This window comes from Drosophila subpulchrella, chromosome X (genome assembly GCF_014743375.2).
Source record: "Drosophila subpulchrella strain 33 F10 #4 breed RU33 chromosome X, RU_Dsub_v1.1 Primary Assembly, whole genome shotgun sequence".
Taxonomy (NCBI): Eukaryota; Metazoa; Arthropoda; class Insecta; order Diptera; family Drosophilidae; genus Drosophila; species Drosophila subpulchrella.
Genome location: NC_050613.1, coordinates 23,573,344 through 23,597,929, shown reverse-complemented (window position 1 = coordinate 23,597,929; position 24,586 = coordinate 23,573,344). Strand labels below are relative to the sequence as shown.

General features: G+C 40.2%; 6 protein-coding genes across 7 annotated transcripts; 2 read left to right on the top strand and 4 right to left on the bottom strand.

The window, feature by feature from the left end:
* Positions 1 to 4,010: 4,010 nt before the first annotated feature.
* On the bottom strand, positions 4,011 to 4,531 carry LOC119557113 (chitinase 3). The gene has a single exon (XM_037869693.1). It carries the CDS (start codon positions 4,504 to 4,506, stop codon positions 4,012 to 4,014), a length of 495 nt encoding a protein of 164 aa, XP_037725621.1. The 5' UTR covers positions 4,507 to 4,531; the 3' UTR covers position 4,011.
* Positions 4,532 to 5,459: 928 nt separating this feature from the next.
* LOC119557782 (uncharacterized transmembrane protein DDB_G0289901) lies at positions 5,460 to 11,584 on the top strand. The gene is made up of 16 exons (XM_037870682.1): positions 5,460 to 6,280; positions 6,670 to 7,005; positions 7,075 to 7,104; positions 7,162 to 7,290; positions 7,359 to 7,604; positions 7,665 to 7,799; positions 7,856 to 8,095; positions 8,156 to 8,290; positions 8,353 to 8,598; positions 8,659 to 8,793; positions 8,857 to 9,141; positions 9,210 to 9,437; positions 9,502 to 9,633; positions 9,701 to 10,501; positions 10,571 to 10,705; positions 10,771 to 11,584. Exons 1-16 carry the CDS (start codon positions 5,488 to 5,490, stop codon positions 11,367 to 11,369), a joined length of 4,605 nt encoding a protein of 1,534 aa, XP_037726610.1. The 5' UTR covers positions 5,460 to 5,487; the 3' UTR covers positions 11,370 to 11,584.
* A 2,211-nt stretch (positions 11,585 to 13,795) lies between these two features.
* Positions 13,796 to 14,533, bottom strand: LOC119557571 (protamine-like protein 99C). The gene is made up of 2 exons (XM_037870366.1): positions 14,324 to 14,533; positions 13,796 to 14,262 (listed from the first exon to the last, which is right to left on the bottom strand). Exons 1-2 carry the CDS (start codon positions 14,465 to 14,467, stop codon positions 13,843 to 13,845), a joined length of 564 nt encoding a protein of 187 aa, XP_037726294.1. The 5' UTR covers positions 14,468 to 14,533; the 3' UTR covers positions 13,796 to 13,842.
* Positions 14,534 to 16,066: 1,533 nt separating this feature from the next.
* On the bottom strand, positions 16,067 to 16,950 carry LOC119557610 (protamine-like protein 99C). Of its 2 annotated transcripts, none has more exons than XM_037870416.1 (3): positions 16,703 to 16,950; positions 16,278 to 16,639; positions 16,067 to 16,220 (listed from the first exon to the last, which is right to left on the bottom strand). In XM_037870416.1, the coding sequence occupies exons 1-3, from the start codon at positions 16,907 to 16,909 to the stop codon at positions 16,202 to 16,204; spliced, it is 588 nt and encodes a 195-aa protein (XP_037726344.1). In that variant the 5' UTR covers positions 16,910 to 16,950; the 3' UTR covers positions 16,067 to 16,201. The 2 variants fall into 2 exon arrangements, with proteins under 2 accessions (XP_037726344.1, XP_037726345.1); XM_037870417.1 differs by having other exon boundaries at positions 16,278 to 16,636.
* A 435-nt stretch (positions 16,951 to 17,385) lies between these two features.
* On the top strand, positions 17,386 to 20,026 carry LOC119556892. The gene is made up of 3 exons (XM_037869372.1): positions 17,386 to 17,509; positions 17,674 to 18,056; positions 18,328 to 20,026. The coding sequence occupies exons 2-3, from the start codon at positions 17,688 to 17,690 to the stop codon at positions 19,891 to 19,893; spliced, it is 1,935 nt and encodes a 644-aa protein (XP_037725300.1). The 5' UTR covers positions 17,386 to 17,509; positions 17,674 to 17,687; the 3' UTR covers positions 19,894 to 20,026.
* Positions 20,027 to 20,488: 462 nt separating this feature from the next.
* Positions 20,489 to 21,202, bottom strand: LOC119557653 (protamine-like protein 99C). Its single transcript, XM_037870507.1, has 2 exons — positions 20,938 to 21,202; positions 20,489 to 20,878 (listed from the first exon to the last, which is right to left on the bottom strand). Exons 1-2 carry the CDS (start codon positions 21,142 to 21,144, stop codon positions 20,603 to 20,605), a joined length of 483 nt encoding a protein of 160 aa, XP_037726435.1. The 5' UTR covers positions 21,145 to 21,202; the 3' UTR covers positions 20,489 to 20,602.
* Between the last annotated feature and the right edge of the window lie 3,384 nt (positions 21,203 to 24,586).

Here is a 24,586-nt window from a genome sequence, read left to right as displayed (position 1 = left end):
TTTAAGGCGTAAGTATTAAATATTTTAAAATGCAAGTACTGATCAATTGATTTACTAAAGAACTTCGAATAAATACATTTTTCGATTTATTTTCAAAACATCCATAAGGGTATGGAAAAATTTAACCATATAATTTCTTATTTAATTATTTTTAATGTTTAGTGCTTTAATAAATATTTATTTTTTACCCTGTACATCAAAAGAAACCTGACTGCTCATTACGCAATTTTTCGGGAGGGTGTTCCCCTGTGAAGTGGTCCATTGTCAGTGCCCTAGACCAGAAAAGCAAACTGTCTCGAGAGCGAGTGACTTGAGACTGACGAAATTGTGGCGAAAGTACAAGTACAGTCACCACCGTTTGGACAACCCCTCCTCAATGCCAACCCCTCGAGGAACAAAGGGAGTTGAATGCTTCACCATGGAGTGGGTCAACGTGGAGCGTGCTCAGGCTGTGAAATTGCAAACCAGAACAACACTTTCGTCGATAATCACGAGGGTCATTCGATGGGTCAAGTGTCGCCGCAGCGCGTGGCAACCCCTTTGGAAAAGGGGGAAAACGCAGAAGCCATGGGGAAAATCTGGAGAACTTAACCAAGGCCAGTTAGGGAAAATTTGTGATCGTTATAGATGCAAATCAACGACTCGATGTTATTTAAATTCAAAAATATATGTCATTTTATTCTGAGGGTTCTTTTTCAGCTGCTTTGATTGCTACTTTAATATATTTAAAAATACTGAAATATGCTAATAATTTAATTTGAAAGTTGACTGAATATTAAGGTTTAATTGATAGGATGTTGTTAATCTGTACACATTTTTCTCTAGATTGCCATGACTTTTTAAAATAAATCTTCTAAGTTAGTTGAAAATCAATTAAGTATTATAATACTCTAAGCATTTTTACTTTGTTAAATAATATAAGTTATTATTTTAAATATTTTGTCTTTCTAAATATTGATATTTTTACAAAATATTAGATCTTTCTTATATATGCTTTGTGAAATGTTTTTACCCAACTCAAGAATTTTTGTATAAAGGGACTATAGACTTTGTTAGTTTTTGGGGAATACAAAATAAGCCAAATTATGCAATTAAGGAAAGCTTTTCTTTAATAATAGAAATAACAAAGAGCCCCCACTTAAAACCTAAATTATAACGTGTGCAAATTGAATTCTGTTCTCACTTAATCTGTTACCTCGAATTCGAATTGCCGCCCGTGAGTATGCAATAAATAATTCGCAACTGCTGGGCGGGGAAAAGGGCAGCACAAAAGCAGGCAACAACAAACAGATTCCATTTAGATATTCACTCTCGTTTGGTTTCCATTTATAGTTTGTGGTTCCATCTGCAATATCGCCTCCATCTGTTTCCGTTTGCATTCGTGGTGTTTGCTTTTAACTAACGCGACACAGTCGCATTCAAATCAGCTTAATTAAATTGTAATTGGATATGTTTTTTCGCCTAGAAACTGACACAAACAAACGAAATCCTGTGGGCCGGGTGAAATGGGAGTGAAAGTGGGAATGGTGGTTGATGGCTGACGGCTGATAAGCTCATCGCGGGGATTGTCTTTAAAGCTGCGGACAGGCGTCTCTATCCGTCCAGCCATCCATCTATACCGCCCGCTATCCCAACCCTTAACCGAGTCACCCACAGTGATGCCAATGATTAAGAAGAGTAGCTGGAAATACCTGAAAATATATTATTACCATCCTAAAACTCCTGAAAATAACATAAAAATATTCAACATACCTTAAAATAAACGATTGAATTAATATAACTCATATCGATAAGCATTTTTTATTAAAAATAAAACTAAGAGAAGGAATAAATCCGAAACATGTTTAGTTAAACATTAAGAAAACTAAAAATATGCTTCTGGAAAAAATTTACTGAATACTGGATGTTTTTAATGGAAATATATAATAGCCAATAGAGAATATAATATATTATTTTATTATTTAAAAAATATTAAAAACTCATGAGAAATGTATATAAAATAGCCGAATGGGCAGCACTTTTGTTAGAGGCTGTTGCTTCTTGTTTATGCAACGAAACTAATTTAAAGTGCTTCACGCGGCGGTCGCTTAATCCGCTGGCATGGTGTGCGTGAGTCCCCCGTCTCTTTCCCTCCATCTCCCCTCTCCCTCTCTCGCTCTGTGTGTGATAACTTCGTTAAGTTGTTGACACGCATATATTTATAATATATATATGGGGGTAAATAATAATAACAATATAGTCAGTAATTAAATGACACTGGCACGTGGCGCGATGAAGCCAACAGCAAAGTTCACAGGATAGCCGAAGGAACCACCCACACTCATGAAGACCACTCACCCACACAGTCACACCCACACAAAGACAGACAGGGGCCCAGGGCAATGGGAAAAACAATTAATATATCAGCACTTTTTGGGGTCACCAAGTAGAAGCCAATTAAATTCAGTCCATAGCTACTCATCATATCCGTTCAAAAAGGTTATATCTATACAAATTAAGTTGTATTGGTTATCCTTCCTAATAAATTCTTTTTAATTTGAGTGCAGTGTTAAATAACTTGAAAAGATAACTTATAACATAAGATAACATAAGGTAGCGGCATCTTATAGATACAAATTTAAATTAAGGTAAGAAAATAAAACAACTTTTATCTACATTGATAAAAACGTAAGTCCCAAGATCTTACATGCAATGTAAATATTTTCTGCTATATAAGTATGATTATTATAATTTAACATTTATAGTTAATGCTAAGAGTTTAAACTTTGATTTTTATATGAAACTAGTATTTTTAATTAAGCAAAATGTCTATGTAAATCATACAAAATAATATTTGCTACGACATTTTGAATTCAATTGGAAGGTATTGATTTTATCCATCAGTGTGAATAAAATGAAAATAACATTAGCAGACATAAACCAACTTTCACCTAATAAGCTTAATACTAATGTGAGCCTGCCACAAATGCCCTTTATTAAATGGTATTTTGTAATCGGCCTTTGAGTACCTTCAATTCAGATGGTCATGCCTTGCAGTTTTGATTACAAATGCACTAGTAGGTCATGTTTGATTTTCTCGCAATGATAAGCTTCCGATTGCCAAATCATTGTTGAATTGGTCTAAAGGTATGTATTTTGGCTCTTTGTGCACTTGTCTCCCCTTTTTTGGACGCAGATATTGTATTGGAGCTTATTTCGGTCATTTGATTTGAAAATCGAGCAACGCAAACGTCAGGCAAATTTGCGGCTTCGTTTCATTTGGCAATTATGACCACTGAAAATGGATGCAAATATGTACGGGGATGCTGATGAATCAGATGCAGAATTAAATCATTGATGGGTGAAGAGTGGAGGGCTGAGGCGAATCCCCTTGTTGATTCTGCGGCGCATCGTTGACATTATTCACATTCAACTATTTGCAAAACAAATTCAAGTAAGTCCTTGCACGAATTAAATTTCATTTGTTTACGACTCAATGAAAAGCCACAAAGCCTCTGCCAATAGGCTTTCCCTGTCAGTTAAAGTTGGCCTTTTCCGCCAGACAGACAGATATATATACTTGTATATATATGTATATATGTACTGGTTGCGATACAAATGTATAGCTTGTTAGCACAATTAAGATTTGCGCACATAACGCCCAACTTGTGTGGCATTAAGTGCTTTGCTCGAAAACTTTTAATTGAAATAATTTGTTAAGGCCTCTGGGGGCCAAAAGAGACTTCAACTTTTGAACAGAAATGCGAAACAAATTCTATATACATACATATATACATCGTACATGAATGGAAATATTTTTCCAATCTCTCTAGGCACTTTGACTTACAGCCAAAACAATAATGGCCCTTTCAATTACATATTTTATGGTAAACTCCAAATGCCAAAGGTAAAACAATGCCCAAGGGGTTTTTGAATTCTGAATTCCTTACTAATTGATTTGGTATATTTTGATTTTTGGTCTTTAAAAGAATTAAAGAAAACAAATATTTTTGAATATTATTTTTATTCCATTTAGACTATATAACCCTTATCGTTGCTGAACTTATAGCAGAAACGCTTAAAGCAAATCCTTGTTCTAATGGTTGTGGGTTGGGATGTGGTGGTGCTTATAGTCGTAGTTGTGTTAGCCACCGTTGTGGAATTTAAACTGGAAGTCGAGGTAGTCAAAACACTCGAAGTGGTACTATCCAAAACACTCGATGTGGTACTATCCAAAACACTCGATGTGGAGTTAGTGGAAGTTCTCGAAACCTCGGTTGTTACTTCAGTGGAATTTCCAGCTGCCAGGGAAGTGGTCTCCAAACTAGTGCCATTCGAAGAGGGTGCTAATGTAGTGCTGGTAGTTACATTACTCGCTTCCAGTTCCAAAAAACTGATCAGAGAGTCCATAAACTTCTGTATAGAGTTACGATCCTGGGCGGTAAAAGTTTGTGCCTCTGAAAGTCCCAAAAAATAACCATTTCCCATTAGGGAAACGATCAAAAGAATGACAAAGTGATGCTCCATTTTGTTAAAGTTCAATTGCTCTAAGCACTTTATAAACTGCACACATTTTCTGTCGGCCTTTCGGCATTTATACTATTAGGTATCTCTTAGCGCAAATTTTTGGGTAGCTGGGGTTACGTGCCAACACCCCCAAACAAAATAGATAATTCTTTGACTTTCGACCATCTGGGTCACTTGGCTAATCTAATATTTTAGCTGCGGTGTGAGACATTCTTTGAGGTATACCAAGATATTTGCTTATATTAATCATCACCTCTTTGTGGCTTTTTGAGTCAATGAAAAGAGACTGCGATGAATAAACATGAACATGAAATAATCACGGTAAAATCTCTAGAAAATGTCGCACATATCTTAGCTTATCAAATTAGTAGTAAAATTAACTTTAAAGTTATTTGGCAGTTTTGCTAATTCTTAAAAATTTAAATTTCCATTATTATAAAGATAAAGGCAAACATATAATGTTTAAATGTTTAATGTTTAAGGAAAGCCTAAATCTATTTGCTGAATTTTGCTTTGGGACTTAAAAGTGAATGTAAAATCGTAGTAACCTATTTTATATTTTAAGATTTATAATATATATAGCTAGAATTTCAAGCCCAAACTGATCAAAAATGATTTGGCCTTATGTAAAAGGTTACCGATCCTAACTTACAACCCCTCTTGGAGTTCCAGATCCAAGTCAGTATTAATCTGGGAAACGTAATTCTTTTAATCCGGTTTCCTCAAGTTAAATCCAACGGTCTGCACCTACTCATTAATGACAAAAGATAAGAAGATCGGTTTGGAGCATGCTTAAAGAATTCTCCGAGCATATCGACAATACATATTGATGCGGGGAAGGCACGTTTTACAGCATGCCAGTGAGATAATCTCGTTGGTCTTAAATGGCGATAAGCGAGTTGCAGTCGTATAAAAGCGGTTGGAAGAGCTTCGAAATCTATCAATCACCGACAAGTCAAGTCAGTGGCAAGAACCATCGAGATGTGGCGTTTACATTTGTTCCTACTCCTGTCCACCTGTTTTTTGGTGCCCCACGATGCCAAGCCCACAAAGCGATCACCGGTTGGATTTTCCTCGACCACATTGGCCTCACTGCTCCTGGAAACGGATAATACCAGCAATGGCACTACGGATCAGCCCACAAGTACCGAGAGTTCTTCTGTAAGGACCCCACGAGTCACCAATATCGGACGTTTGGCCTCCAAGGATCTGGCAGATTTGCTTTTGGCCAGCATGCAGGCACGTGGCGCCAAGTTGACCTCCTTCCAGGAGTCCACAATGAAATCGCTGCGCACTGAGGAGACCAAGGATATAAAGGGCAACAATGTGTTCCTGCAGGTGGGCATGGATGTGATAATCGACATTTTGATCGGAGCTCGGGATAATGCCACCTGTGGAAGGATCATCCAGGACATTGATCAGTCGCAGGATAGGAATAGCCTGACCTTGACCCTCAAGTCCTTCTTGGCCCTGTGCTTCTTCAATGGCATCGAGTGCGCCAAGGATGAGGTGGCCCAGGTGATTAAGAGCACCCACTCGCGTCAGCGCCAACAGGCCAAGGTCGTTGTGGATGAAGATCATCATCAGCAGGCTGAGGGTTCGGGTCTTCGCACCGCCCGTCGGGTGGGCGTGGTCAAGGACGACCGCAACTCGGTCCTGAAGTTCCTGCAGGCCCGGAATATCAACGAACTGAGCGCTATTCTTAACACTCTGCTGCAAGTGTGCGGAGCTTCGGGCGGTGAGGCCCACAAGATCATCCGGAATTTGCGAGAGAGTGAGTATACAGACCAACCTAAATGATATTTCAATAGTTAAAACAAGAGTTATTTAGCCATCATCCGTAATCCATTGTTATAACGATCATTTGATCTTTAAATCGAAATCAGAAGTAACGAAAAAGTATCGATAAAAGAGTTGCCAAATTTGAATAACAATTAACGAGATTGCGAATAGTTAACAAGTCATAAGAAACGAGTAAAAAGAAACGAGTCATAAGAAACTAGTAATAAGAAGCGAGTAATAAGAAACGAGTAACGGTATCGAGTGACAAGAAAGTAATATAACGAGTAATATTCTTCATTGGAAAGTAGTTAAATATGTATGAAAAGTAGCGAGATTCAAAAGTTATATATTATATTACTAACCCTTTCCTTATTCTTTCAGTGGGTCCCGACAGCGTCAGTTTGCTGCAGGTTAATTCGTTTAGCATGCTATCCGTATCGCTGCTCGACAGTTTGTCCGCAATTGCCGAGGGTAAGACGAGTGGCTTGTGCTCCGCCGGCCCCGAAAGTTGGATCGTCCGCCTGCTGGCAATGGGCGTTGACAAAGTAGTCCTGATGGGTCTGATGACCGCCCTCGATCGCACCATTGCGACCTCGACCTCCTCATCCGCCGAAATGGCCAATGCTGCAGCCCTAAACACCCTGAATGGTGGTGACCTCACAGATACTAAAGCCCAAGTTCTTCAAAAGTCCGCGGCCACCTCAAAGCGAGCTATATGTAAGTAAAAGTGAGAGTCCTTTTTAAACTTAGCCCCTAACAGCAAGACTTTCTCCTCGTTTTTTGCAGTGGATTCGGGCGCTGCTAACGATTTCAATTGTAAGTTTTTCTCATTTTCTCTTGAAAGGACTTATTTAATTTGACTTCCTTTTACAGTGGCACCATCAGTCGAGGAAATCGGTTCTTTAAACTCAGTTAATGATCTAATTAATGCCAATGTCCCCGTCGGAGCTAATCTTCCAATTTTAAGTAATGCTGATGGTGGTGTTAACAACGTTCTTAATCGTGAGTGCTTTATTTTGAAAAGTGTTTGAGTGTTTTAAGTGTTGATCATACTAATTCGATTTTTGCAGAGGGATCCGATGTTGTTGTCCAAGGACAAGGAAACAATTTTAACCGCCTAGTGGGTGCACGAATTCCCGTTTTAGCGAGTGCTCCGATATTGTCCAATGTTAACAGGGGAAGTTCATCGTCTAGCTCTTCGGGAACTCCATCCAGTTCTTCGTCTTCCTCGAGTCCATCTACCAGTTCCGGATCTTCCGGCTCGACAAGTTCGGGATCTTCGGGAAGTTCATCGGGCGGCGGTAACAATTTCAACTGTGAGTATTCCTCGTTTTCCCCATGAACCGATTTACTTAATTTATAATTTATATTTGTAGTGGCTCCTACTGTTGATGAATCTGGCACTGGAAACACTGTTAATGATCTTATCAACGCCAATGTGCCCGTCGGAGCTTTTGCCCCTATTCTAAGTAATGTCGATGGAAATGGTTTAACCGGAAACGTTCTTAATCGTAAGTTCTGGCACATCCAAGCCATTTTCTTTTTCATTTAACACTTCTTTTTGCAGAGGGATCTGATATATTGATCAAAGGACAAGGAAACACTTTTAACCGTTTAGTGGGTGCACGAATTCCCGTTTTAGCGAGTGCTCCGATATTGTCTAATGTTAACAGTGGAAGTTCGTCGACTAGCTCTTCGGGAACTCCATCCAGTTCTTCGTCTTCCTCGAGTCCATCTAGCAGTTCGGGATCTGCCGGTTCTACAAGTTCGGGCTCTTCCGGAAGTTCATCGGGTAACAATTTTAACTGTGAGTATTCGTCATTTTCCCCATGAACCGATTTATTGAATTTATAATTTGTATTTGTAGTGGCTCCCACTGTTGATGAATCTGGCACTGGAAACACTGTTAATGATCTTATCAACGCCAATGTGCCCGTAGGAGCTTTTGCTCCTATTCTTAGTAAAGTTGATGGAAGTGGTTTAGCCGGAAACGTTCTTAATCGTGAGTTTTGGAATAATCCTAGCATTTTAAAATTTTTTTATTTACTAAACTTTTTTTTGCAGAGGGATCTGATGTTGTTATTAGAGGACAAGGAAACACTTTCAATCGCTTATTGGGTGCACGAGTTCCAGTTTTAGCAAGTGCTCCGATATTGTCTAATATTAACAGTGGAAGTTCGTCGACTAGCTCTTCGGGAACTCCATCCAGTTCTTCGTCTTCCTCGAGTCCATCTAGCAGTTCGGGATCTTCCGGTTCTACAAGTTTGGGGTCTTCCGGAAGTTCATCGGGAGCGGGTAACAATTTTAACTGTGAGTATTCCTCATTTTCCCTATGAACCGACTTATGTAATTTATAATTTATATTCGTAGTGGCTCCCACTGTTGATGAATCTGGCACTGGAAACACTGTTAATGATCTTATCAACGCCAATGTGCCCGTAGGAGCGTTTGCCCCTATTCTAAGTAAAGTTGATGGAAATGGTTTAGCCGGAAACGTTCTTAATCGTAAGTATTGTCATAATCCTAGCATTTTTCAACTTTTATATTTATTAAACTTTTTTTTTGCAGAGGGATCTGATGTTGTTATTAGAGGACAAGGAAACACTTTCAATCGCTTAGTGGGTGCACGAGTTCCAGTTTTAGCAAGTGCCCCGATATTGTCTAACATTAACGGTGGAAGTTCATCGTCTAGTTCTTCGGGAACCCCATCTAGTTCTACTTCTTCCTCAAGTCCATCTAGCAGTTCGGGATCTTCCGGCTCTACAAGTTCAGGATCTACTGGTTCTTCTGGTAGCTCATCTTCTGGCACTCCTAGTTCTTCCAGCTCATCAGTACTTGGAAACAATGTGAATGGTAAGCTTATTATTATTATCATTAAAATATTATATTACATTATACTAATTATTATTTCTTGATTCCAGTTAAGGGCGATAGCATTACTGGCAATCAGAATTTCCTTTTCAAGCTTCTTGATCTTGGACTCCCAGTTTCTCTTGCCGCTCCGGTGCTCAGTATCATTAATCAGGGATCGGGTTCAAGTGGCTCTTCAAGTGGTTCTTCGGGTAGTTCCCCGAGTGGTTCTTCAATTGGATCTTCGGGTAGTTCTCCAAGTGGTTCCACAGGCTCCTCAGTGGGAAATAATGCAAACAGTAAGCTTTTTAGTTATTCATCCATAGAAAGTAACAAATTAAATTGGACCCCTTTATTTTATAGTCGATCCCAGTGTTGATGTTGTTGGTAATGATAACCAAGTTACCAAAGTTGTTGATGCCAATGCTGATGTACTAGCTAATGTTCCTGTTCTCAGCAAAATAACTGGATCCGGCCTTGCAAATAACCTCAACCGTAAGTAAACATATTCTGAAGATCCTGTGAGACTGAAGCTTTATGTTTCCTTGCCTTTTTCTTATAGAAAAACCTAACGTATTGATTAGAGGTGATCGTAATAAGGTTACCAAGGTTGTAGATGCCAATGTTCCCGTTTTGGCGGCTGTTTCGGCGCTCAGCGGTATCACCGGTGGACCGTCCAGTGGTGGAACCTCTAGTGGTGGATCCTCTGGTACTGGCTCTTCTAGTGGTGGATCCTCCTCCTCCTCTTCGGGAGCGTTGGGTGCATTAGGCGGTCTCACAGGAAGCTCAGGATCGGGATCGTCTTCGAGTGGCCTTCTTGGCGGTGTTCTTGGAACCGTCGGTGGTGTCGTTGGCGGTGTAGTGGAACCCGTTCTTGGTGGTGTCGTTGGCGGTGTAGTGGATCCCGTTCTCAAGGATGTCGTTGGCGGTGTAGTGGGACCCGTTCTTGGTGGTGTCGTCGGCGGTGTAGTGGAACCCGTTCTTGGTGGTGTCGTCGGAGGTGTAGTGGAACCCGTTCTTGGCGGTGTCGTCGGAGGTGTCCTTCCGGCAGTGGAACCCGTTCTTGGAGGTGTTCTGGGCACCGTTGGTGGCGTCCTGGGCGGTGCTACTGGCAGTTCCTCCAGCTCCTCCAGCCCCATTGGCGGTCTTACCAGCATTTTGGGAGGCAGTTCCTCTTCAAACGGTTCCTCCTCCGGGATTGGAAACAGTGCCAATAGCGGCGCCGATACTCTGATCGTTGGCAATAATAACAATATCGTCCGCTTGGTGGATGTCAATGGATTGGTCCTAGCCGACATCCCCATTTTGAGCAGCATTACCAATCTTTTGGGCGCGACAGGACTGGTCGGCAACTCGGCGAATAGTAAGTTAAAATGACTATAGTACTTTTTCGAGAACCCTTTAAACTAAACCACAATTTTCACTTTTACAGAGGGACCCAAGACTGTGGTTATCGGTAACAACAATCGTATAGTGAAGCTGATTAACGTCGATCTATGGGTGTTGGCCTTCCTCGATGTTTTGAATATAGTCCGTGGAAGTGGAGGCGTTTGCAACCAGCTGAACTGTAAGTGAAGATCATCTTGGGTTTGGGTGATCCCTTATTAATATTTGATTAATTTTCTTTTGTAGCTGGACCTTCTACGGAGATTATTGGCAATGACAACGATGTGGTTCAGTTAGTGGATGTGGATTTAAGTGTGTTGTTAGTGGTGGATTTGTTGAGCCACTTGATCACCACTGTGGCCAATGACTGCGGGACCACCACCACCACAACCACCACTACAGAAACACCCACGGTTCAACCTCCTACAGCTCAGCCACCCACTGCTCAGCCACCCACAGCTCAACCACCCACTGCTCAGCCACCCACTCAGGCTCCCACATTTCAACCGCCCACATATGGGCCACCCACCAACGCACCAACCACCAATCAGCCCCCCACCAACCAGCCTCCTACCAATCAACCACCCACAAATCAACCTCCCACAAATCAGCCTCCCACAAATCAACCTCCCACGAATCAGCCTCCCACCAATGAACCACCCACCAACAGGCCACCCACAAATGAGCCACCCACCAATAGGCCACCCACCGATCAGCCACCCACCAACCGCCCACCGTCGCCTAGTCCCAACAACTGCTATCGCAGATATTGCCGCAAGTGGCGCACTCGTCCCAGCTATTTGTGCTACAAGAACTGCGGTGGTGCATATGTCTACAAGCCCTAAGTCGGTGACCTTGCACCAACACCACCCACACAGCCACCGGAAGCAAGAGAACCACCGGAAGGAAGGCAACCACCGGAACCACCGGCTGTACAGCTACTCAATATTGTTATGCGTGGCACTGCCAGCCTCACTGCCCCTGGGCATTTATTTATTTTTTATACTTTCTAAGCAAAAGTTGTTTAATTTATTTGAAATATATAGAAATTGAATCCATATCTAAAAAGTCTCTATGAAATCTGGGGGTATCGGGCTTAAATCTTGTGGGAAAAATGAATACTTAAGTTAAAATATATATCTTTCATAGGAATGGTAAGATTGTGGATCATTAACCTTAGGTTAATTCATTCCATTCCCCTACTATCAAAGTTTCACCAAAATAATGTCTATGAGGCTTCGAAATGTGTCCAAAAGTATGCAGTTACTATAATATCTTTGTCTTTCGGTATAAATCCATTGATCTCATGGCTTGCCAATATATTATTGTATACTTTTAGACTCCTCCGCAAATGATTTCAATCGCCCTAGTGATATCTTATACATAAGTTAATAAAATCATTAATATATTGGCGCATTTTTCAGACTAAGGGGCCTAAGCACCAATTATTCGTATACACCCCCTCTCAAAATAAAATAAATCATCATTTTATTCACACACCAAATGCAATTACTTTCAGCTCCCACCGCTCAGCAGAAAAGTTTAAACGAAAAACAAAAAGTTACGCTTTATAAATAAAAGATAACATTATTAACAAACGCCACCCACAGACGAGAGCCGCATCAAAATACCTGAAGACCTGAACTTAGACAAATGGTCGTCAACCGTTGGAAATTGGGGGATTTTCCGGGGGGAAAAGCCATCCGGAACGTGCCTCACGCCGCATGAAATCATAATGAAAGCAATAAAAGCATCACCAACAACCAGAAACAGAATGTAGAACGCAGAGACCAGAGCCCAGAAACAGAAACAGAAACAAAACCATTCAAGAACGTTGTCGGCGCTTGAGGTGCGAGTGTCTCACCTCATAATTGATGACCTAAGTAATTTGTTATGGCTATGAAACGTGTGGCAAACACAAAAAACACTGCCGCAGCACGACAACTGCGGAAGAGCGAAATATTGAAGCAATTATAAAATGTTCACAAAAACCAAAAAACGCCTACGGGGTTGAGACAAACTGCGGGAAAAGTTTTTCTTTGGGGGGATTTTGATGCTAATGATAACCATCAGGGTTTAAATATTATGCAACACCTCGGGGACGCAATTGGGTTGCCAAAACGACAGCAGTCCAATGATTGTAAGCACCTGAGGAAGACCAGGGAAGAAAATGGCCATTTGGGGAATGAATCCACTGCCAGAAAGTGGTTAACAAACTTTAAACACCTCAAAAGATTGCTAGGCCATAGATCTGGAAAAAATCATGAATAAGTTGCCGGAAACCATCATCTTAGCTTAAGTCAGCAATGAAATTCCAAATAATTCTTGGTTAATTATTTATTTACTTGAATTTGTAATACATTCGTTATTGTTTTAACTAAGGGAAACATAAATTAAGACACTTTGTTGAGTCGAGCTCAGAGAAATGCTATACCTCTTTGAGTTCGTAGTTAATTTTTGTAATTTTTCTCAAAAGAAACCCTTAAAAAAATTGCGAAAATTGTTAAATAAAAATCGTATTTTTGGCTTAAGTCGGAATATCGTATTTTTGACAACATCTGAATCCCATATTTTCGCCATAAAAAATAAGTTTTTTGGCTGCTTTCAAGAAAATAAGCGTCAAATCGTGGAATGTCATACCTCGTTGAGCTCGTTGCTTAATTTCCAATCCATTGGCAAAAAAGTTTTCTTATTTTTTTATTATTTATATATTGCAGGTTTTCCAAAATTAGTTGAGTTGAAAAATAATTTGCAAAAAATAATGAAGGCCAAAAAATCCAGCCTTTACTTGTCACTGTTTTGATACGGGCATTCATAACATTTTCTTGATAAAGAGAACAAGTCTATTGCTAGCAGCAAGACTTTTAATAAATTTTCTAGATTTCTAGATTCCAGAATGTAATGCCCCAGCTCGGTTTATAGATGTAAAGCCCCTCTAAATTGCTGTTCACCAAGGCAGCTAGTGAATGTAATTTATATTTCAAATAACAAAGATAATATTAAAATTGTCAAAATGTGTGATTATAGTACCTATCCAAGAATTTTGATTTACCTGGGAAATTGCTTTCTATAAAACGGGCTTAAAAATGGATTTAAAAAGATCAAATGTTTAGATTTCCTAACATTGAAATACTTTTATAAACAAAATAAAACGAATTTATTTGAATTTATTAGATTTCAAAGTCGAACTGTTTTTGCTGCCGGTTGACCCACCCGTTTTTTAAGGATCCTCTTTTATTTGGTGGTAACACATTACATGATTAAAAAACAGTTTTCAAAACCCAATTCCTTTTATTTACAAAGTGTTGTCGGTCCAGTTTACACAATCTTTAGAAAATTGAAGCCATTATTTCTCTTATAAACCTTTAAATTTAGATCAAATTGCTTGCGCTGACTTTCAGTCAGAACGCACCAAACACGAGCTGCCTTGTTCAATAGATCAGGGCCCGACAAATGAGAATTTAGTGATTGAAACTTGCGCATATAATGAATATAGGCCACCGCTGAGCCCAAAGGACTTTTGTCGCGAATCTTTAGCACAGGACTCGCTTTCTTCTTTACAATGCGCTTGATGGACTTGGATATCTTCCTTTCCTTCTGGTTCCTGGACTCCCTCTCACGGGCATAAGGAGAGCGAACAAGACTGCTTTTCTCCAGCTCAGATTTACCGGGGCTTTCCCCATGGGACTGACTCTCAAGCTCCTGAGGTGCACTCTTTATAACGGTCATAGTTTCTTTCTAACATACGTTTGTTAGTAATTGGTATATATTATAAAAAATTAAGATATTTCCTACTTACCGTATTTTTAAAGAGGGTCATATAGTTCCATTCTCTTGCTCCGAAACGTATCCCGTTCTTTGGGGAAATTCCGTAGAATCGCTTTCTGTCCTGGCTCGATAAGTTCAAGGAGCCAGTTGTTTTACGAAGTGTCTTTCCGTCCATGGTTTTAATGTGTGTAAAAATAAAATTTGGTTTCCAGTACACGACAATGTCTACACTTGAATACTAATGAGAATACTGATTCTGATTGAGAAGCTGTTCTCCCAGCTATCTAGGATATTTTTTTTAAATCTTAAAAAAGGCAACTGTGAAATTGTTTACTATTTAATTGTCCCTTAATTTTTTTGTGCTAATATTTATTTAAGCGTTGATCATCCAACCTAATGGCTATAAAACGCATGGAAATAACAAAGGAAAAATAACATGAAACATAACAGAAATAAGGAAGTTAACAAATTTATAACAGTGTCAGTTCAACATTATTGTTTTAGGACACGGGTACGATGACGAGGACATCGTTCCTTACGTACCAAGGCGCATCCGCAATCGTCCGTAGCGCCCGGTTTTGCATTCTTTGTACCCTCATGACATTTGAGTCAGAAGCGGTACCCCATATTTGAATGCAATAAGTGAATGAAGGAACCACTATCGACCTGTACAGCAACATCTTGTTGCTAAGGCTGAGCTCACTTGTACCTTTAAGCATCCAATTAAGTTTCCGAAGTTTAGCGCGACATGTTGCTGTAATTTTCGTTATGTGCTGCCTCCACGTAAGACGTTTGTCCAAGATCAAGCTCAAGTACTGAACCTGGGCTGATTGCGGTACGACTGTGTCCTGGAGTTTCACTCTGGGGAGAATTTTACTTCTAAGAGAGAAGTTGCAGTGCTGAGACTTATTTCCGTTTATCGAGATATTCCATCGATTCGTCCATTCGCCATACAAATCCAAAAAGTTTTGTGTGATTTGAGTTGCTTGAATTCGGCACGTGGAGTTGGCATTAAAGGCTGTGTCATCAGCATATGTAGCCAAGAGGGTACCCAGTTCTCTAGAGCGGTAAACAGAGTGTATAGAACTGTCCGCCCTTAAAACTCCTTGTTTTGGATGGCATAGTAGTTCGTAGCTTAATTTCCAATCCATTCACATTCAAACCAGGAAATTTTTAAGTTGTGCCATTTTTCGCAAAAAAAAGGTGATGTAACCCCTTACAAAAAATGCGAAATTTGGCCAAAAAATAAATTTTCCTTAAAGTGATGCGGATCGATACATATCTTACAAGCTGTTCAAAACAGTCGTCCCTTTTACTGTGCGCCTTGATTTGGCCAAACTACGACTAAAAAACCGTAAGGAAAAAGAGTATTTTTGACTAAAATCTGAGTCCCATTTTTACGCCTTAAAAAATTTTTTTTTTTGGGTGCTATTTTAGAAAAAAAGGTCCAACTGAGGAATTCCATACCTCGTTGGAATCGTAGTTTAATTTGCAATCCATTGGCATTCAAGCTTAGAAATTTTTAATTTTTGCCATTTTTCGCAAAAAAAGATGATATAACCCCTTACAAAAAATGCGAAATTTGGCCAAACTGTGCGCCTTGATTTGACTAAACCTCGATCGAAAGCCGCAAAAAATAAGTGTATTTTTGACCAAAATCAAAAACCCATTTTTAGGACCTAAAAATGCACTACGAAATAATATTTTTGACCAAAACTTAACTTCGGGTTTGCGAAGTAAATTTCTTTATTTTTTTTATAGATTTATACGCTAATCCGTTTATGTTGCCGTTTAATCTTCGTGTTTTGTAAATATCTTGTATGTAATTGAATAGTGAAGTGTAAGATTTACAAGACATTGTTCTCTTCAAATTTACACATATTAATACGGCTAAAATTGAATAGTGTTCCTATCCAGTCCTCACAACCCTGAAAAAATGGTAGATATTATTGTTTGAGTAAAGCTTTACATTTAGACAACTTTACCAAAGCGGCCTCTCAAATTGTTGGCGCTGGCTTCCATGCAGACGGCACCAAAGACGAGTTCCCTTGTTTAGTAGATCATTCGCCTTCAAATTGTTGTTCTTCCTCTGAAACTTGCGCATGAAATGAATATAGGCTACGGCGGAGCCCAGACGACTTGGGTCGAGGGTCTTCAGCACAAGGCTGGGTCTCTTCTTGATGGACTTGGATGGCTTCCTTTTCTTCTTGATTCTGGACTCCCTCTCACGGGCACTGGGAGAGCGAACGGAACTGCATTTCTCCCGCTCAGATTTACCGGGGTTTTCCACAAGGGACTGATTCTCAAACTCCTGAGGAGCACTTTTTGTAACGGTCACAGGATCCTTCTAACTCACGTTTGTTAGTAATTGGTAGATATCAGTCATGACTAAGATATTTCCTGTGCTTACCATGTTTTTGAAGAGTTCTTTTTCTTTAAGGGTCAACTGATTCCACTGTCTGGCTCCGAAACGTACCATGTCCTTTGGGGAAAGCCCGCAGAACATCTTCTTATATTCAATTAAGAAGTTCAGGTACCCATTGTTTGTAACGCGCGCTACCTTTTGGAAGTTGTATACAGGGGCTTGAAGAGCATTTCTACGTTTTGTTCCGTCCATAGTTTATTTTTGTTCGAATCTAAAATTTAGTTCTAACTCGATACTGTTGACACTGAATAATGAATGCGAGTACTGATTCTGGTTGAGAAGCTATTCTCCCAGCTACCTAGAATATTTTTTGGAACTTATTTACAATTTTGATACAATATAAAAGAGTACAGTGATATAGTTATTATTATAAGTGCAGTCAGAAGTTTTCAACGCAGTGAAGAAGACATTCCCTACACTGTAAAATATGTACAACAAATCAACAATTAACCCCAATATCTTACCGGATGTCTCTTCTTCACTTTCTTGTTTTCATTATTTTCCGCATAGGACAAGCTTGAGGAAAGTGATTGCTATATTATTATTTATTAAATTGGAATTTAAAATTATAATTTTAACTTTCAAATAATTTTATAAAATACCATTAAGTCCAAATAAATTCAACCAAACCGAGCACTCCATGCCTTTACTTGTCACTGTTTTGGAACCGGCATTCAACATATATTCTAGATAGAGAGAACAAGTCTATCGCATTTATTAAATTTTTTTTAGATTTTTTCCAAGTTTTGCACAGCACATTGTAGACGTTGCGTGATAATATTTGGGTATTCGGTAAGTGAAATCACGTGCGTAATAAAAATGGAAAAGCCAATTTTGCAAGGCCCCGAGGCGTGTGTTTTTAAATTCCGGATATTAAGTGTCGTAATCTTGAAAATATTTTAATTTATTTCCAAAATTATTTTATTCGATTTCTTTCTACGTTGATTTTTATATAGTTTCGAATTGAAGGATGGGGGACCACGCGGACCAGAACCACGATGAGGTACCCACTCTGGAAGGTGTCATCTGGCACGATGTGGTGGACAGAATCGAATTTGAATGCCGGGCATTCAGCACTGGTAATATGGATGCACTGCAACGTCGACGTCAAGTGGAGTGTGCCCTCAATCGTGTGATGCCCTGGAATGATGTACACTTTTCCCGAATCAATCTACCCCATTCGCATTCCTTTGAGTGCAACAATCCCGCCGATTACAGGCGCATGATGACCGAAAATATGGGTGCCACAACGCGAGTTTGCATCGGAACAGCCACTTTCTGGTGTATTCCTTCACTTCTGCAATTCCATTGCAATTATTTCGAACGTCATATTCGCCGGGTAAGTCTAGTTATGTTTATTGAAATGGAATCCAATCGCGTTCTATACTATATCAAAAATATCCAATCCAATATACCAACAACTATCTTTATCGTACAAATATATCCCTGACCAGAAAAGTGGATTTAAGTATCAAAGTGAATTATTTTTTATAAATATTTGTGTATGTACTAAATACTATCATTCTTAATATTACAAATATATATATCGATACAAATGGTTCATTTTGTAATTTTCGATCGACTTATCGAACCCTTTTTGCCATCCCTAGGGCTATCGCTTTCGCGAGGGCGCTGACCTTACTGCTGTGGGTTTTCGAGCTGCCTACGATTGGATGAGATTGCAAGAGTCTCTGGGAAACGATATAGGAGCGGAACAAGTGGTTGCCACGCTGCATACGGCCATGCAACTAGAGATGCGAGCACTGCAGACGGACTGTTATCGATTCCTGTGCGGAGCCCACTTCCGAGAGGAGATCGCCTTCGAGGTTTACCTAAAGGCCCTGAAGTATCCCGAGCTCGAAGCGCTCCGCAAGGTGATGCTTCAGAGGATCGGGATCCATTTTCTGGCCGTGGTGGGGGGAATCCATTTTCGCCAGATGCCCCTAGAGGATGTGATCACCATGATTTCCCAGGATTCTTTGGGGGTCAATTCCGAGGTGGAGGTCCTATTTGCCCTTATCTGCTGGCTAGCCCATCGTCCGCAGGAATCCCCAAGCCTGATGCCACAACTGATTGGGTGCGTTAGATTCACCTTAATGCCACTACCCGTTCTACGAAGACTGTGGGACATATCTTCGGTGTCCAGCAGCCCCTCGAGTACCGACGGTACTTTTTGGCTCGCTTTTCATAACGATCTCAAAATGCGGGAGAGGATCAGTATTGCGATCACTGTGGCGTCGCTGCGACTTCTGCTTCCCACTCGTCGCGAAATTCTCGAATCCCTGAAGGATGTTGAAGTGGAGGCCCCAAGGGAGTGGATGTACGACGAAGCGTGTTCCTATCACTTGCCGTACCCCAAGGGTCCCTACAGTCATGTTGTGAATGGTCAAGGAATTCTTTCCTATGTCTCGCAGAGAGCTCAGGGTTCGAGGAAGTTCCAGACGACATGTCCAAGGCGTTCAAGGTCCCTCCTGCCTGCTAACAATGATCTACAGACCATTGAGGAGGTACCAGAGGAAGATAGAGGAGAGGAGAATCGCGAAGAAGCCGCCGGACCTGAACCTAAAAGCCAAGATCTTACCGTAGCAACCCAGCAGATCTTGGACGAGGGCGAAAACAACGTCGCTGATGAAAATGTGGATCACTCGGAATTCCATGAACAGATTAGGGAACTAAACAGACTTGGGATGGAAGCACGATTACTAGCGGACGCTCTTCGTTCACGGCGATTGAGATCAAGGGCTCGAGATCCTGAGACCTCTTCGGAATCTGGGAATGAATTAGAAATATGCGCTACCGTTGGATCCGATAATGTGCTACACCCCACACGAGTGGAATTTCGCACCCGGCGAAATGGGGTTACGTTTCCTGCCACGTCTCCGGCTATGGAAGATAGTTCCCATTACAGACGTTGGGAGGAAGCACGAAGGAGGGAGGCTCAAGTCGGATTCAAGGAGTCGGAGGATGAGGATGAGGAGGATGAGGAACAGATCGAAAACTACATGATGGAGTTGGAAGCTATGTGCCTTGAATTGGATCTATTTCTGCCCTACGAAGAGGATCCTCAGTCTCCCGAACCGAAAGTTACACCACCCGAGGGTCAGATTCATCCCCTCGAAACCTTTGTGCAGGAAACAGATCTCCTGATCAAAGGGTTATTAAACCCTATTGACTAGAATGTGATGCCTCAGGCCCCTTAGCGCTCAGTTTATGGATGTATAGCCCCTTTAAATTGCTGTTCACCAAAACAGCTAGTGGATATAGTTATTATTTCGAGTTACAAATATAATATTAAAATTGTCAAGAGCATATGAAACGTTTTTTTGTTTTTTACTAAAAATGTGTGATTATAGTACCTTAATGAAATTTGTGAAATTGATTATCATGAGAGAGTTTAGAAAATGATTGAAAAAGATCAAAAACCAAAAAAAAAACACACATAAACATTGTCACAGTTATAGGAATTTCAATGGAAGAACATTAGAATCGAAATTATAGCTTCGTTGTTTTTGCTTATATTCAAATTTCCAGTTATGAAATTAATTGAACGGCTTTGACTGTAATATAGCTGTCGTAGGAACGAGCGAGATACTAAGATCTTATTACATTTATATGTCAAACCGCTTTTGCTGCCAGTTTATAATTTCCTTTTTAGGGATACTACTTAATGTATAACAGAACATGATTAAAAAACAGTTTTCAAAACCCAGCTCTTTGTATTTACAAAGTGTTTTCTATCGATTCACACAATCTTTAAAAAATTGTAGCCATTACTTCTTTTATTAACCTTTAAATTTAGATCGAATAGTTTGCGCTGACTTTCAGTCAGAATGCACCAAACACGAGCTGCCTTGTTTAGTAGATCAGGACCCGGCAAATGAGAATTTAGTGCTTGAAACTTGCGCATAAAATGAATATAGGCCACCGCTGATCACAAGGACTTGAATCCCTATTCCTTAGGACAGGACTGGCTTTCTTCTTGACCCTGCGCTTGATGGACTGGGATTTCTTCCTTTCCATTTTGTTCCTGGACTCCCTCTCACGGGCATAAGGAGAGCGAACTAGACTGCTTTTCTCCCGCTCAGATTTACCGGGGCCTTCCCCATGGGACTGACTCTCAAACTCTTGAGGAGCACTTTTTCTAACGGTCACAGGTTCTTTCTAACACGTTTGTTAATGATTGTTATCTAATTTTCAAAATTAAGATATTTCGTACATACCATATTTTTAAAGAGTTGCTTTTCCTTGAGGGTCAACTGATTCCACTGTCTGGCTCCGAAACGAACCATGTCTTTTGTGGAAACTCCGCAGAACGCCTTTTTATATACCATCAAGAAGTTAAGGTAGCCATTGTTTGTGATGCGCGCTACCTTTTGGAATTTGTAAATTGGTTTTCGAAGTGCCTTTCCACGTTTTTTCCCATCCATAATTTTTATTGTGTAAGACTACAATTTTGTTCCCCGTACACGGCTCTGTCTACTAATGCGAATACTGATTCTGATTGGGAAGCTGTTCTCCCAGCTATCTGGATATTTTTTTTGTTTACTTTCAATTTTGAATAAAAAATAAGTCTTAAAGATTTTGTAAAAAAATCTTATATCGTGAGGACTACAGTGAAAAGGTTTATTATTTATATTTGCCGTCCTTGAAAATCAATGTTTTGGCTGGCATATTGCAATTAAAAGTCAGCTTAATTTCCAATCCATTGGCATTCAAAGCAGAAAATTGTTTAATTTATCCATTATTTCATTATTATTATCCATTTATTCCATTGTGAAGAATGAGGAAATTGGTCAGCTTATGTAGGACGTCTGCGTTAATGCAATTATTTTAATTTAAATTACATACTTGTATATTTAGGAAATAATGCAATTCGCAGTAATAGTTAATATTTTGGATCTACATTTGACGAAAGGAATCTTCTATTACAGGTCAATAAATTGAAAAGTTTTAAAAATTTGCAAATCGTAATAAGATTGGCCGAGTTATGAACTGAAAAGCGTCGGTTGGGGTCACCTTTCTGTGATTCATAATATATATATGGGCACAAAAATCTCATCTCCTCTCCCAATCACTTTTCTTTGCTGAGCTGAACACAGGAAGTATAAACTTTCCATCACTTGTTGCCAGTTCGTGATGGTGGCGAAAGTTTGCCCCTTGCCACCCCATTTTCAGTGTGGTCGGTCTTTAGTGGGGAGCCTAGACAATCGATATCCAGCACGGGGCATTGGGCATTGAAAGTGCAGCAGACTTTTAGGCGCAGACATGTTTTATGTACTTGTCAGTCGTCAGCGAGACAGAGACGGGCATTTTCGAGCCGGATGGGGAGGATTGTACAAGTTGTAACACAGCTACAAGTTCCGCACAACAGTTGCGCCCATCCTCGTCTTACTTTACTTTCGCTCTGGATTATTCTTCTTTCCGCCGTTGCCTTTTATTATTGTACATAATTTGCACGTGCTGCGAATATCTAAAATTTACGACCAGCATAGAGGGGCACCGAGAGCGAAAGTGCACAGGTTGGCTGTCTGCGGAGAAATCGGGGGATTTCGGATGGCTCTTGGTGGGGTGGGTGGAGATACGAGTACTGGGGTGCGGTGTTGTCGTGTACATTATTTTGCTTTCAAGCGTTGAAATAAAAGGAAAAGTCGCCGAGCTTTAAATGAGTAGCAGGGCACAGAGAGAGAAACAAAGTATAAAAAAACGTCATATCATCTGACTGAAGAAAGATAATTACTTTTAAAACATTTTTAAATAAAAAGTTCTAACAAAACATACCGGAAACTCAAAGATCTTTTAGATATTTTATTTAAATGTTTGGTGATCTTGTAGTGACATGGCCACACTTGGTGTTGCTTAATTTAGTCAAGTTAGCATGGTCACACTGATTTTATTGGATAAAACATCTTTGAAGCAAATAAGTGAAATAAATATACTCCACATCTCACAAAATCTCTGTTCCGAAACCTTTTCCTGCCATATTTTCTCTGCGTGCACCATCGTCCACTGGGTCGACCCCGACCCTTTTCCGCTGTCTCTAGGTGAGTGAAATCTTCCACAAGCTGCCCCTCGGGATCCCTTTTGGCCTGTCTGTCTCTGTCCCTTTTCCCCACTCCCCCACTTTATTTCTAACTCAGTCTGTCTGCCTGGCCGACTGGCTTGCTTACTTTTACACGTTTTATGTCGAAAATAAATGTGAACTAATGCATTTTTATTAATATATACAAGCGTGCTGGGAATTCCAAGCTAGGAAATGATGTCGGCCGGGAATATATAGACACACCACGCCCCCCGTGTGAAAGCAACCGCCCGCTGACGATGATTAAGCGTAAAAACCGCAAATGTTTTTTAAATGCAGTGAAAATGCTTGCGGGTCATGCCCGGTGCTCTGCTTTTTAGCTTCTTCCGGACCAGATCGGATCGGATGGGAATGGAAGGGGCTGTGGGGTATAGAGGAGAGTTTCCTTTTTAGCCAGCTAAGTGAGTAGTTTGTTGAATCGTGTTGAAATATTTAGCACAACGCGTACGTGCCGACATTGTGTGGTCGCTCTCATCTGCAATTGGACCTCGGATTTACAGCAAACAAACTGTGGCGAAAAATTGGAAAATAAAACTGTGTCAAGAAACGTAGCCCAATCCTCAATGCACGCATGTGTGGCTGTAAATAGATATTAAGACTTAGGGAGTGCGAAATGGCGATTACCCAGATTCGAAATCAAAAAAAATAACGCCATTTCAAGTCTAGTCCAATGCTCGAAAACGTTATTTGAGTCAAATGAAAAACTAAACTTTAACACAGCTCAGAGTTGTGCATAAAACTGAATTTTGGTCACACTGAGTTTTTGGCTATGCTTGGCCAAGTGTGACCAAGTGCGTCATTAAAGCATACATAACTGAGACAGTTCTAAAATATAAATAAAATTGCATCTAATATCAAATTAATGTAATGGAAGATTTTGTAAATTTTAAATCCCTAGACCTCAAGTAACAAATGGGCACTTATTTGAAGATCTTGGCGCCGTTATACAGGGGTTATCGCCCTTCTACCAGCATTATTCACTTTATTTCAATGCGTCCACTGGCAAATGAAATGAAAAAGCCAACAAAGTGGCAACGAGGGGGGTGTTTCCCGGAGGGATGGGGGCTTCGAGGTCGGACACTTTGCATACTAAGAAGAATACCAACGAGTGGGCGGAATAAATAGGAAAAGCAAATAGCGCGCCGCTCTATTGACATTTTAGGGTTTCATTGTAAAGCAATTTAAATTATTGTGTATATTTTCTATTTCACTCAGCTTCTATTTATTTTCTTCGCCTTTACTTGGTCCGTTCCCTTTTCCCCATATATATTATATACGTATGGATGTATGGTACTTTTTCGGGGTAAGAAACATTTTCAACTTAAGCATTCAGGACATCGTGTCCGCGAGTTGTGTCCTGTTCTATTCTATTCTCTGGATCCTTTTGGCTGGATTTTATTTTGTGCAAATTTTTCAAATGTTATCCTTAATTTAGTTTATAAGTAGATGCCAGGCACGTTCCAGGCAAATGACATTTTATTTGTGGATTTTTATAGACTTTCCTTATGCGAACACTCGCTCATCCCCCAGAAACGCCCCACTTTTTTGTGCGTGGTAGCGGGAAAACCGAAAAATAGGTCGTAATTTGTGTATTTGTTGTGAGTTTCAATTTTTTTTGTCGGCTTGAAGGTCCGGAGCACATGTGTCTTTGATGAGGCAGGGAGGATGTGCGAGGCGATAAGATATGGGCGTGGTCATTGGCCCCTTTTTTTTTGGGGGAATAAGCTGTGGGTTCAAGTTACACCATTCCCGTTCCTAAAAGTTATAAATTCTTTAGAAATATGCACAAA